The sequence below is a fragment of the Carettochelys insculpta genome, chromosome 15 (genome assembly GCF_033958435.1).
Source record: "Carettochelys insculpta isolate YL-2023 chromosome 15, ASM3395843v1, whole genome shotgun sequence".
NCBI classification, from domain to species: domain Eukaryota; kingdom Metazoa; phylum Chordata; order Testudines; family Carettochelyidae; genus Carettochelys; species Carettochelys insculpta.
Genome location: NC_134151.1, coordinates 3707449 through 3721426, shown reverse-complemented (window position 1 = coordinate 3721426; position 13978 = coordinate 3707449). Strand labels below are relative to the sequence as shown.

Genomic DNA, 13978 nt, shown 5'->3' with positions numbered 1-13978 from the left:
TCAGCAATAAGCAGAGCTTTGGGCCAATGAGAAGTCGCCGGCGGCAGCGGCAGCCTCCGCACAACGTGTTAGGTTGTGGGTTGGTTCGGCCCTGCGGTGCAAGCCCCGGGGGATTCGGTGTCGCAGCTTTCTGCTGCTTCCCCTGCTCCAGGCCCACCGCCTTTGTGGGGGTCTGAGGCCACCTGCGAGCACAGGGCTGCTGAGGAGAAAGACGCAGAGGCACAAAGCTGTTCCAGCCGGGACAGCAACCAGACTGCTGCCCCAGGGCTGCGCTCATGAGCCAGCCTCCAGGCCAGCCTGGGCAAAATGTCTCAAGGCCACTGGTTGGCACCTCTACCCTGGGAAACTGCATTCCTCTGGCCCATTCATGAACCCCTAGGAGCGCTTCCATCTTAAGTCCCCATTCTGGCCTCTTGATAAACAGCGCCACCCCAAATGACTCCCCACCCCTGCCTGGGCGTTTGCACACGTCCAGGGTTTGCCGGCTCTCACCAGTCTGAGCTCTGTTCTCTCTGTTGGTCAGACCCTGGCCCACCTCCCTCACTAGGGATTGTTCTTTCCTGCTGCAGCGTCTCCACTTCTTGCCCTGTGTCTCTTCTGGAGGCCACGGCAGCCCGTTCCCCGGCAATGGTAATGTGCAGCTCACTTTTAATTTGGCATCGAACTGCCTGAGCTCTTCTCTGCAGTACTGAGTCAATGGGAGTGGTGCCCACTTCAGGCCTGCAGGGTCTGACCCTGACCGTCACTCTGACAATCTGTGTCTCCAGCAGGGCGAGACTGATGGTGTCATTGGTGCACCTAGCTCCTCTAGGCTCCAGGGACAGTCATTCATTCATTCACTGGTGTACCTAACTCCTCTAGGCTCCAGGCACAGCCTGTCTTAACAAACGCTGTGCCCATGACATAATAGGACGAGCTTGGTCCAGTCCTGTAAAAGGAGCCGCTTTACCTTCAACGGCGGCTCCTCCAATACACGGCTTCCCGGACCAGCCCCTTAACAGGGCCAGAGGCTGAGCTGGGGTAGCAGGCTGACTACCAAAGTGCCCACGGCCCATTGAAATCCCCAGGAAGTTTTCCACTGGCTGCCCTGTGGCTGGATCAGTGCTTCAGCGAATCAGCCTGTACTGGACAGAAGAATCACATTCAAGTGCAACACAGCAAGAATCTGCATCAACACACCTATCCCTGTAAGGCGGCTTCCTATATAATCTCACAGACAATTATTATGTCACCAATTTTATTGCCCTTTAAAAATGTATTTGTCTTCTGCATGTTAGAGAAAGGTTCCTTCGGCCCCCAGCGGGTCAGCATCCAGTGGGCCAGTCCAGGCCAGGGATAGCTCATGGCAGATATACTCTCTGCGTTAGAAAGCAGGACAAAACATTCCACACAAGCCCCTTTGTTCATGGCTTCATCTTTGCCAGGGTATCCAGCAGTTTCCCAGCACTGGTGAAAGACACAGATACATCAAAGGGAGACAAGGAGACATTTTTAGTCGGTCCACCTGGCCCTGTATTTCCAGCTTGCTGAGCAAAGCATATGCTCTGGGGAGAAGAGGGCTGGCAGTTCACTGCTGGAAAAAACACACATTTCTCTACTGTCGAATGCCAGCCTTTCGTCCGGCACTGCATGTGATCTCGTTTAAAAAACAAACAAGTGGCTCAGCCCAAGTGGACAGCTGACCGGCTCTTGCATTTGGCAGGAGTCCAAACATAGATCACGCCCTGTGCACAGCAAGGTCCTGAGCCTGCACTCAGACCCACTAGCTGGGCCAGAGCACCTGTGAAGAATCTCGGTGTCTGGGCTAATGTAACCCCAAGGACGACCCCTCTCACCTACTGCTCTGGCTGAGCCGATGGTGGGAGCACGGCCTTCAGCAGATGACTCCTGGTTTGCCTTTTTTGGCCCTCTGGGTCTGGCCCATTTCTACAATACCAGATATTTCCCCCCTCTATATTTCTCAAATCATCTTCTAAAGCTCTCCCCGTTGGCCTAACCCGGCTCCCTTAGAAATCGATGGGAGTTTCGCTGCTGGAGAGCGGAGTTAGACCAATTGAAACTGGGTACCATTGAAAACCCCACCCTCTCTATCCCACGAGGGGCCTGCTCCATTTTTATGTGGTCATCTAAGGACTGACTCTACAGCAGCGCACACAAGGATGGTGGTATGGCTTACGTGGCCTTCAGAGCGCATCTGTTACCATTGTATTGAACACAACGTTTGCATTTCAGTTCCCTGCTTTAAGAGAAAAAGAGGAAATACTTGAAAGCATCTTGAGTAATAAACTCTCACACATCCGGGCTGCTGCTGATTGCCAGTGTGGCCCGGAAGGACCCTTCTCTCCCCAGGCAGCACTGAACATATGATATCATGGCAGGGAAGAGTGCTTCCTTGGCTGGATTTAGGGTGCTCGGGGACTCCGCCTTGCCCTAGCCTGGTATGGTGGGGATTACAGCTTGCTCTGCAAGTGGACCTTTGCTCTGAACAGGTCAGCTTGCCATGGAGCAGCATGTCAGGCGTTCCGGGGGGGTGGGTTGCAATTTTGAAGGCTGATTGAGCTTCACCCTGGCTGCTCTCCATGAGCAACATCAAAGGGCTGAGCAGCCAGGGTGACGAGGGCTGCTGAGCTGCAATCATCTGCAGAGAGCTTCCCCGAAAGCTCTGCAGTCGGTGGAGAAAGGTGCCATCGCTGATACCGACAAAGGTCTTGTGTGTCTCACTTCACTACAGTAGAGATACTCAGAGCCCCTCTCGCCAGGCCGCAAGGGGCACTCTGCAGAGAAATGCAGACACTTTTCTGTGATTCGTTTACATGAAATCCCATTAGTAATGATGACGTTCCAGGATGTGACATCATGACCACGGGAGGCCACACTGCAGCCATGGAATTCATGATGTCGCCAAAAGACACATTCTGGAATCACATCAGAGAAGCAGAAGTGCTGGGAGGGAAGAATTTGTAAAGGGTTAGTTCTTATGATGAATTTGGCCTGCAGGAGCACCTGGAAGCCACGATCCTGCTGTGCAGGGCTCCCTTTCTCAGACGACTGCTTCTCATGGCGGCGTGCTCAGTAACAATCATGCTTACAGAACACACCTCATTGGTAGATCTCAGAGCACCTCGCAAAGCAGAGTCACGGTCATCCACCTCAGATGGGGAAACTGAGGCACGCCACATTTGCGTGACTTGCCCAAGCTCACCCGGTCAATCAGTGGCAGAGAGAAGCCTGGCATCAGAATGCTGTCCCCCTAGTCACATGCCTGTGCCACATTCCCTCAGGGCATGGGACGTACAGGATGGCAATCCCGGCTTAACTCACATTTCAGGCTGGAGCTGCAGGGCACTGTTAAGCCTCCCACGATTAAGTTACCCCGGTCCATTTCTCACTTACGTTCAACCTGCGTTAACCTCCTTCCACCTCTCCAGGAGCCCAGTACGCGGGGCCCACCCCCCTCCGGCTCTGGTCCAGCCAGGATGCGCAGGACCAGCAGCTCTAAAGCCCAGCAACGTTGAGGCATTCCACGGAGATTCTCATCAAACCTCGTCAAAGCCCCGCCTGGGGCCCAACCCACCCTCCGGCCCCAGAGAGGCAAATCTCCCCCTAACTCCATCGCCCTTTGCATCTGCTCCCCGAACCAGCCCTGTGGCTCTCCCCAGCACACATTGCTGAGCAGCCTCACTTGCTGCTCCCCAGAGGGTCCTTCCCCCAGGTTACTCTGCTCCCTGAGGTCTGCTCATCTAGTAGGGCAGTAGCTCCTAGGACAGGCAGCTGGGCTGGTCCCGAGCCTGACCCTGGCAGAACCCATGCCCGGGGAGCTGGCTGCAAAGCAGCAGCAAGAACGCTGCACCATTGCCCTGGACTCCGGCATGCAAGCACCCAGGGGCCCGATCCTGTGAGGTGTGCTCAGATGTTCTCCACCTGAGCTGTGGTCCAGACTGATGTCAGTGGGGGGAGGGGGGGGGCGAAGGCTGTTCACGCCGATGGAGGCTGCAGGATGGGGCCTGCAGGCTGGGTCTAGCACTGAGCTGGAGTGTGTGGTGTGCTCGCTACACCACTGCAGACGCGGTTTCTGTACCACGGTTACTAGCAGCGGCACCAATCCATTGCACAGATTCTCACTCTTCCATGGCTCGCTTGTTTTCCGCGCCCGCTCCAGTGGGCTTGGCCTAGGGCCCTGGTTTCCAGCACTGACCCTCTGCTGAGGACTAGGATGCAACTTACTAAATAAACCCCTAAGTAGCCACTGCCTCCCTTGCTGCCCTGTTATTGTCCTGTTGTTTCCTCTGCCCCCTGGTCTGCCTGTCCCACCCGTTGTCTTTTGTCTTACAGATCTGTTGGAAGCTCCTTGGAGCAGGGCCTGTCTTTTGTTTGGTGTTCATAAAGCCCCAGGCACAAGGGATTCCTGGGCCAGGACTGCAGCTCCTCGGTGCACATAAAGGAATTAACGACTCTCCCTGTTCAGCACCGAAGTGCTTTGGACACACAAAAGCACCAGACTCCTTGATTGTTGCTCCCTTGGTTCTTTGGGCCAGAACCTTTGCAGGGATAAATGGGCATTGCCCCATATGGAGCCAGGTTGGTTTACAACAGCTGCAGGTCTGAGCCAGTGTCTGGGGAGTTCACCTGCACTGCAGCCATGGGTACGAGCCCCACTGGAGCTGCAAATTGCAATCCTTTCATCTAGCCTGAGTGGCTACTCGCTGGTCCAACTCATTGTACTGTGGCTTTGCTCCAGAGCCTAACCTGCCTATGTGAGCCGTAGCAACCCATCTCACGCTGTACAGGCATGTCCTGGGAGCGCGTGGGCCGAAGAAACCAAGGGAGTAACAGTCCAGTGAAATATACAATGTCAGGACAAGCACAAGTCATTGCAAGAAAAGGCAGCGCCAAGCCCCACTAGCCCTGGTCTGCAGCGTCCAGGTAAGAGCCCTGAGAGCTTAAGCAGGACTTTCGTGGTGTCCCTGCTCTCAGCAGGGTGTGTCATTCACTCAGCCCTTCCCCCAGAGTAGCTGGAAACTGCTACGATTCCCCACGGGTCTGAGCATGACTATTGACCCTTTCTGCTAATACGGAAAATACTTGGACACGTTCTGTCCGCTCTCACCGCCTCCCAGGCTGGCTGGGTCACCGTGACCAGGCAGGCGGCCCTCCTCCTGCAGGGGAGAAAATGTCCCTGAAATGATTCCAAGGCCAACTGCCACTGCCAGCGACCTCAGCCCCACAGGCAGCATCTCCCACCTGCCACTATCAGCGCAGACCTTTAACTTGACCTAGCAAAACAGGCCGGGAAGGGTGGGCACTCCGGCCTTACTGTGCGCAGCTCCTTGCAGCAGCAACCCTAGCGAGCAACACTGAGGCTGTGCAGGTTATGGCTGTAATGCTGGCTAGGGGAAGTTTTGGCTTTCCAAGTGAGAGAGTGGGTTGTCTCCCAGACAGTGGCTGACCCGCTCAGAGTAAGCGAAAACCAAAACAAAGTGACTGTTACCTGGCACAGGGCCTGATCCTGATCCACTAAGTGCTGAGCACACAGAACTTTGGCGGCCGGTGAACAGCACCTCCCCGGATCAGGCCCGGCATTGGAATAGTTTGTTCTGCACTCGAAGAAAGGGGTCAGCAGCCAGGGATGCTCGGCTGACTCCTGGTCCCTTTGAAATCAACAGCGAAACCCTACTGACTTCTCGAGCGCTGGGACAGCCAGGGCTGGTTACGTTTAATTAGGCTGGCAGTTGCATTCTTCATTCCCGTTAGAAACCAACGACTGAGCAGACAATGGGGTGCAACGGGCTGGCTTCCAGTGCACAAGTACCTTTGCTTTGCTTCCGCACCCCAAACTCCTGGGCAAGAGAAGCAAAGGGTGGTTTCCTCTCTGTTCACACCACCTCTTGGGGACTGGTGTCGGCTCAGCTCGTTTGCACGTACGACTGATCAGAAATAAATAAGCAATAGAAGTTCGATCAGGAATCCCAGCGTTTAGCCCTCAGTGTGCTGCGTGTTCGTTTGGAGGTGGCTGTCACATCTGGAACAAGGGCGCTTTCTCTGGCATGGATGGACTGGCGCTTGTAGCTGGGGAGAATAAAAGCTGATTGGGGCTTGGACTTGAATTCATCCCGGTAGGAATATAATACAAACTCTCCATGTAGTTGCAGTCAGGGGTTTGGGGGGCTGATGGCGCTTCACCTTTTGCACCGGGGCTGAAGGTTTCAGCAACATTTGTGTTTTCTGGACCAGACGGCTGAGTTGGCACATCGGGATGGATGGCTGGCAATGCCACAGGAGGGGGCGGAAGCCCTGGGAATCCCGTATACGGCACGTAGGGTGCTCCATAAACCCCTGGATTCAGGACCAAGGGGTTGAAAGGAGAAGAGTAAAGCCTACTGTGTGGTGCCAATGGCACCGCTGGCATCAAGACTTCAATGTACTGGCCTGTCTCTGGGTCGTAGAGCGTTTTCAGCTGCGGCTGCCTGGGGGGTTCCATGTAGTAGCACTTCCCACTCTCTGGATCAACAAGCATTTTCCTGTGAGCCTGGGGGGCAAGCGCCCGGGGCGGACTAGGCGCACTCTGACCACCTGGTGAGACGCCACTGCTCCTCCTCAGGAAACTGGGTGAGCCGTCGACTCTGGGATGGGGTTGGGGGCGGCTCGGCGGGTCGTGCCAGGAGTGGTCGGCGGCTCCCTTGCCGTCTGGCACACTCAGCGGTGGAGATGCCTGGCTCGGTGCGCTGGCGGGGCCTTCCCCGCCTGGCTGGGAGAACGCCTGAGAGCCGAGCGGAGCGTGGTCCGGGTGCAACGGCATCGGGGGCTTCAGAGCCACTTCGGCCTTCTGGGCCTTGGTGGGGATCGTTAAGTAGTTGGTATTCTCGGCGTGGGTGGCTGTGAAATACGGCTCATGTCCCGCCTGCGGCCTGGTCAAGTGACCCCAGCTCCCCCTCCTTCCGTCTGGGGGCGACGGAGCGGCAGGCGGAACTCCCGGAGGTCTGGTCCCTTTGCTGGATGCCTTTGATCTCAAGGAGGCACTGGGACTGGCACGCTCTGGGGGCACGCAGGTGGCTGGCATGAAGCCCCAGCTAGCCGAGGGACAGGGGGCATCCAATGTGGTATTCTGGGCCTTCTGCTGGTGTGAACTATTAACAGACTGGTTGTTTGCTGGTGGGTTTCTATGGGAGGTTTGGGTACTTGTCACTGTCGGCTTTATGGGCTGTAGATGGCCATAGCTTTCCTTGGCTAGGTCAGGCTCAGAGACAGTGTCTTCTTCTTTGGGACTGCCAGAAAAGTCCTGATTGTGGTGGGTTGTCAATGAGATGGTCTCAGTGGATAAATGTTTCTGACACGGCCATTCAGGCCCCTTGTGGACAAGAGCCTCCTGAAAATGACCTGGCTTGGCCTCAGCATCACTGAGGTTCTCGGTGCCCTCAGGAGAGGCTGAAGAGGGAAAGAGAAGAGCTTCGCTTTTTGCTAGTGAGCTGTAATTAGCTCGCGTTGATGAGTCCGTCGTCCCCTTGCCGCCCAAAGCTGAGTAAGTCGGAGCAGGGAAGTGGTCAGCTTGTGGTTTGTGCAGATACTTGGAAAGAGAACTGTTGACTTTGATGTTAAGCTGCGATTCCATCTGAGGGGCTCTCCTGGAAGATGGCGTTACATTTAACTCACTCCTCTCATAATGCACAGGTTTATTGCCAGGCTTTCGCTGGGGTTCCTCATTCCCAGCTACAACCTTCTTTTTGGACTGAATTTGAGTGATGTGCATCGGAGAGTCACTGGCTGTGGTGCATTTGCTTTTGGTAGGACTGACAGGTCCCTCCCCGTGTGGCTCACTGGCGGGATTTAAAGCGGTGCCATGTTGCAGGTCACTCACTCTCTGAGCCTTTTTGTCATGCGACTCAGTCTCCGTTTGCACGTCCTCTTTGCGACGCACTGAAGAGCAGTGTATGAACAGAGGGGAGGTTGCAGTGGGCTCCTTTGTTGGTAGGTGGATGCTACCCCCAGGGCTGGCTTCTTGGTCAGCGTTCAAGCTGTCTGAAGATTTAAAGCACAAGCTATAGGTGTTCTTCACTAACTTTCTGACGTCCCTCGGCTGATGGATACGGCCCTTCCCCTTACTCCCAGCCTTCTTGGGCTCCTGAGCATGCAATGCTCCAGGGACACTGTTCTCCCCATTGCTACGTGATCTGCAAGAAGTGGGCAGAATGAGAGACGAATGCCGGGTGCTCTGGGCTGCTGCTGGCCTCGTCTGACCGGAGCCTCCTTCCGGGAGCAGGTGCTTGGAGACATTCAGCATCTTCTGCTGCTGCTTGCGTTTGCTCTGCGGGATCAGTTTCACCTCCTGTGCTGTGGATGTGAAGGTGCTGCTGGCTGGTTCCTGGGGCAGCCACGAGCTTTTTGGCTGCAAAGGGACCTTCTCTTGCTGTGATACGCGCTCCCTCTTGCTGATCGCTCGCTGCTTCAGACTGGGCCACGGCTTTTGTGCTCTGGAGAACATCGGGCCGACCCCCAAGCCTTTCGCTTCAGCCTCCATGGATTCAAACAGAGCCCGAGCGCGCTGGTATTCCTTCCTCCCTCTGGCAACCTGTTTCCGAGCACTGCTCGAGTCCCCGTTCACGCCGTCCGCCAAGACGGGCAGCACCTTGGAGCAGCCGGCTTCCTGGGACTTCAGCCTTTCGTTCAGCTCATTGAACGTCTTCTTCAGCTTGCAGACATTTTCCCTCTGCTGCTCGGTCAGCACGACCCCTTTGGCCGGCCGCAGGACGTCGGGGCTCTTGGGGCTCAGGGCCACCGACTCAGACCTTTCACTCGCTGACTGACTCAGCAGGTCTTCAGCCGAGCAGCTGCCGTCGGACTTGGAGAGAGAACTCGACTTCCCTTCTGCGAAATCCCCCACCAGGTCTGTACTTACAGAGGATGGGACAGAAGAAGTGGAGCTGCTCTGCATTGATTTCTGCTCCATCCGGATCCTTTGCTCATATTGCATTTTCTTGGCCAGCACGTTTTTCACCAGGCAGGAGGCCATCTGGGTTTTGCCACCCGAGTCATCTAAGGATGCCGTTCTCACAAACTGTTTGTAATTTACCCTGAATTCCTCACTGATGGTCCTGCCCTTTGGGTGGGGGTCGCTCCTGGGCGCTGCAAAGGGCTGAGGGGCAGCAGATTCCTCTGCGGCCAGGAGATTCATCTCCTCCCAGTCCCTTGGCTGGAGCTGGATCTGCCGCTTGGGCACTGTCCTCTTTTTGGAGTGGCCCCTTCTGCCGTCAGCGCTCTCCAGAGCCGCATCAGTGCGCTCCTTCCCGAGGGAGCAACCGGGCGGATCTGTTTCTGGGACTTGGCTGGCAACAGGGAATTGTTTGCTGCCCTTTGCCTGGCTGACCACCTCTGCTTTTCTCGTCTCATTACGCGGGGACCACCTGTTCGCTCCTTTACTGTCGTCTGACAAGGAATTGGACGTGCTAGAACTGTACATATCGAGGGAACCCCCGTGAGGGCACGAGAGGCTCCGGAATGAGAGCGCAGTGAGCTTCTGAACTTCATTATCAGCCTCTTCGGAGTCACTCTCCGTGCAGTACCAGGGGCAGGCGGCCTGGCTGATCACGGGAGCTCGGCTGCCCTTCGCCAGTCGTGCTTTGAGGAACATCGCCCTGGATTTTGGAGCATTGACATGCAAAGGCGGATTCAAATAATTAGACCCACCGTCTCCAGGCGGCAGCTCTGGTCTGGCTAGCCCCCTCCTGCCACTGTCCCTGGGAGCGGTGCTATTCATAGCTGTGATTGACATCTGAACCTGTTGCCGCTCCTTGGCACTGGCGTAGCCTCCGGAGCTGCAGACTGGATTGCTCGTGGCACACTCCCGGCCTGGCAGGCGGCTAAAGAGCCCCTCTGCCGTGGTTGTTAAACTTCCCCCCGAAGCCTGGCTTCTGTTTGCAGCTGAACGGCTGCCTGTAGCGGCCACAGGTTTGCTGGTTTTCACGGGCAGCACCCACGTGGCTTTGTGCCTGTCCCAGGGAGCCCTAAGGCGCTGCTCTGCTTTCGTGCCAGCCCGGTTCGGTTCCAAACGGCTCCCCGGTGCTGCCGTTTCCTCCCTGTGCTGCAGGCCGCTGTCATCCTCGGGCCATGGGGTGAACACAGCACCCGCTTCAGCTTCCAGGCACTCCGCACAGTCCTTGAAACTCTCGGCCCCTTCGGAGCACGGAGCAGTGTGGTACGACGACTCAGAGGCGTCCGACGCGTCCCTTAGGGAGTCCCCGGGGGACTGGCGCGGCGCGTGGCTGTTCTTCTCCGAAGCAGCGTCTTTGCATTCAGAGTCATGGCAGATTCCCTCCCCATTTAAGCCGCCAGGCTCGGGGCGCTGTCCTGGCCCGGGAAACTGGGCCGTGTTTCTTTCCACCACAGGGAGCATGTTTCATTCCCTGCAGCACATGCTTGGGTCAGAGGGGTTCATCTGAAATGCTGCAGCTCAGGCTTCTTTTCTAGTCATTGGAGCTGGTGTAATTTTCCCTGGGACTTGAGCACCTGATCTTCTGCGGGCTGGGCGGGGGAGCTCATTTTCCACCCCTGCTGTTTAATACGGTGGTTATAAAGAGCCAACTGCTGATCAAGTGCATGTTCCAGGTCTCCAGCCCCGGGAAAGAGAAACAAACAGATATCACGTGTTGGCAGCACGACCGGCAGCAACTGGCCCGAGCTAAGGGGGCGGCGAAGTGGTTTTGTTTTCAGGCAACGCGACCGAAAGAAAAGTTCCGCTCCCGCAGCAGCATCGAGACGCAGCCACAGCTGTGCTCTGAGAAACAGCTGTGAGGAGCAGCCCTAGCAACATGCCAGTGTTGTTCTCGTGCCCTGACCGCACTGGTGGGAGGTGCTGGAGGGGGCAGCAGTCCCTGCTCCGCCATCTGATCTGCTGTGGCCTAGACGGCTCCTTTGGTGCATGGCCCTCTGGGAGCTGCTCTCCCCCAGCTGGGGAGAACAATACTGAACAGCCATGAGCCGGTCGGAGATGAAGCTCGTAGACAGGCAGGGCTTGAGGGGCTTCCAGGGGTCAGCTAGTCCAGCCCCTGCCCGCACTGAGGGAGGGCTGAGTAACGCTAGACCTCCCTGTGGGGGGTTTGTCTAACTCTTCGCCAGTGGTGGGGATGCCACAACCGCCCCGAAAGCCTGTTCCAGAGCTCCACTAGCCTTCGGGTGAGATTTTCCTAATATCTAACCCAAACCTCCCTTGGCGCATCGAGCCTCTTGTCCTGGCGCCAGTGGACCTGGAGAACAGCAGATCACCGTCCTCGTTAGACAATCCCTTAGCATATTACAAACTGGAAGGGACCTCGAGAGTCATTGAGTCCAGTCCCCTGCCCTCATGGCAGGACCAAGCACCGTCTAGACCGTCCCCGACAGGTGACTGCCTAACCTGCTCTTAAATATCTCCAGAGATGGAGATTCCACAACTGCCCGAGGCAATTTATTCCCGTGTTTGACCACCTTGACCGTGAGGAAGTTTTCCCTAATGTCCAGCCTAAACCTCCCTTGCTGCAATGTAAGCTGGTTGCTCTTTGTCCTGTCCTCAGAGGCCAAGGAGAACAATTTTTCTCCCTCCTCCTTGTAACACCCTTTTAGGTACTTGGAAGCTATCATCATGTCCCCTCTCAGCCTTCTCTTTTCACAGCTAAACAAGCCCAGTTCTTTCAATTGTCGCTCAGAGCTCGTGTTCCCCAGACCTTTAATCATTTTTGTGGCTCTTCTCTGGACCTTCTCCCATTTCTCCCTCAATTTTCTTTGCTCAAGGCTAATAATGCCCAGTTTTTGTACATGACAGACAAGCATTTACCAAAAAGCTCCTATTTTTTATGGGTATTAGATACTCAGCTCTAAGGGAATGGGGTGCCCGATTCCCATTACAATTCCCAGGAATCAGCTATTTCTCAATGCCAGTTCTGAAAGGCTTAGCTGAAAAGGTAATTCTCTACCACCACAAGCCCCTTAAAGCTGCTGTATTTTTCAAATAAATTATTTTTTAAAAAGTTAGTGAAAAAAAGTCTGAGCCCTTCAGGGCAGGGCTTGTGCCATGGAATATCACTACTGCATGAAAATTTCCAAAGCACCTAAGTAATTGAGATTCATACCTGGACTCTGAAGCCAGAAAGGGGCTGTTGTGATCACCTCATCCTACCTCCTGCATAATGCAGGCCATAGAATTCCCCTAAACTGAGCCCTCTTTCAAATCTGGTAGCTGTGGCTGATCCACAGTATATTTTGAAGTAGGAGGAGCTGTACCGGAATTTCAAGCTATTGGTTTATATGGTGGACGACTTCCTAGCCCTGCTTGCATGCTAGGAGGCTCAGTAACAAAGTGTCAGCATGTACAATTAGAGTTAGTCTGGAACATTCATGTTAAAGAACAGTAAGGTGATTTTTTTCCTTTCACTGCATTACAGAGCAGCCTGTTTTCTCTCTCTTGGGTTTTGGATTCTTGTGTGCCCTCATTTGAAATTTTAAGGTATATAATAGTAGTATGTTGCAAGCTTCCAGCAAAAACATTTATATATTTTAGCTGCTTTCGCACTGTGTATACGATGAACATCATACACAGTGTTTAAAGAAACATGCAGTCTTGACGGAATGATTTCCAGTGATGGCGAATACAACACAACCCTCTCCAGAGGACTTAGGTACCTTGGGTCAGATTTTTGAAGGGCTTTAGGCGCCTAATTCCCGTAATGCTAATGCTGGCCAATCACAGATAAGCACTTTCATTAATCAACAGGCTGCGTTTCATTTCTGCCTTCGGAAAGACTATGCAGTGAAGAAAAAGACATTCTCGATGCCCTGCACCGAGCTTTTTTCATTTTCCTCCAGGCAAGTCGCTTTTACTGAGAGTCAGCACCAGTGTTTCCTGTAAGCTGAACACTTGGGTGGCTACCCCAGAAAGATTCAGGTGCCACTCAGCTGATTAGGACAGCGCCCACAGCTGGCAGCATGTAGTTCTACTGGTGGTGCACACCCACACATCATGGTGCACAGAATAAAATTTATTCCACACATGGATGGAAAAATTAGGGGGCACACGGCTCAGCAGCTTCCCAGACATGCCCTCCTAATGCTCAACTGTAGCGCCAAGGTTCCCACGCACACATTTATTTTATCATCATCATTGTGGGGGGGGGGTGTGTATGCAAAAACTGCACAGCTGAAGAAAGCAATTTCCATGTGAATGACAGTTAGGGATGAATAAGGATGTATTTCACAGCTCAGCGGGACAGTGCTCTGGCCTCGGTCTGCCGAGACTTCCTCGGCGAGTAACAGTTGCTCATGCAGCCAGGCCCTGTGGAGGGACTGGAGCTGCAGGTTGCAGGGTTACTCGGCTGAGGGGTGGGCATTTAGGATCAAGCCAGAATCAGGATTTCCGGAGACAAGCTGAAACAGGCTGTGTGCTGGGACTGCTACCGAGCCCTCTGCAAACACCTGTTCCTAACCAGCACCTCAGGGAGGGTCTTGCTGGTGTTTCTAATTTACAGATTCTTGGCAAACTGGTGCACCAGGCCCACTAGCTCAGTGTCTCGAGCAGGAGGGGAAGTGGCGGGGGGAGAAACAATAATTTTTCGCAGAGGGTCATGCCTTGAATTTTGGTACGGGTTGGGCCAGCAGGAAGGGGAGGGGCTGATGGCTGCAGCGAGAGTCAAAGCGTGTGTGAGTCTGAAAAAGAGAGAGAGAGAGACGTTGTGTGTGACAGACTGTGCACTGCAGGGTGTATGTGATGGTCTGTGCGGTACAGCCTGGGGGTGTGTGACGGTGACACAGGGTGCTGCGCTGGCTGCTGCTGGGTAAGTTTCAGTGAGAAGCTGCCCTCTGGCTCTTGGAGGGAAACCTGTCCTGCTCTGTCGTCTCCCCCAGCCCCTCGCTGCACTCCTGAGTGAGTCACTGACCGGCCATGCCTCACCCTGGAGCAGCTCCCTCTCCCTGACGCCTGCTCTGAAGAGGTGGGGTCCTGGGGCAGGGGAACCCCCTG

At 54.9% G+C, this 13978-nt stretch overlaps 1 protein-coding gene across 1 annotated transcript; it reads right to left on the bottom strand.

Moving 5' to 3' along the window:
• Nucleotides 1–1240: 1240 nt before the first annotated feature.
• On the bottom strand, nt 1241–12897 carry PROB1 (proline rich basic protein 1). The gene is made up of 2 exons (XM_075009378.1): nt 5489–12897; nt 1241–1446 (listed from the first exon to the last, which is right to left on the bottom strand). The coding sequence occupies exon 1, from the start codon at nt 10382–10384 to the stop codon at nt 6014–6016; it is 4371 nt and encodes a 1456-aa protein (XP_074865479.1). The 5' UTR covers nt 10385–12897; the 3' UTR covers nt 1241–1446; nt 5489–6013.
• Nucleotides 12898–13978: the final 1081 nt, after the last annotated feature.

Excerpts from the sequence above, each read along its gene's own strand:
- PROB1 (XM_075009378.1), bottom strand. The coding sequence starts at position 10,384 with ATGCTCCCTGTGGTGGAAAGAAACACGGCCCAGTTTCCCGGGCCAGGA.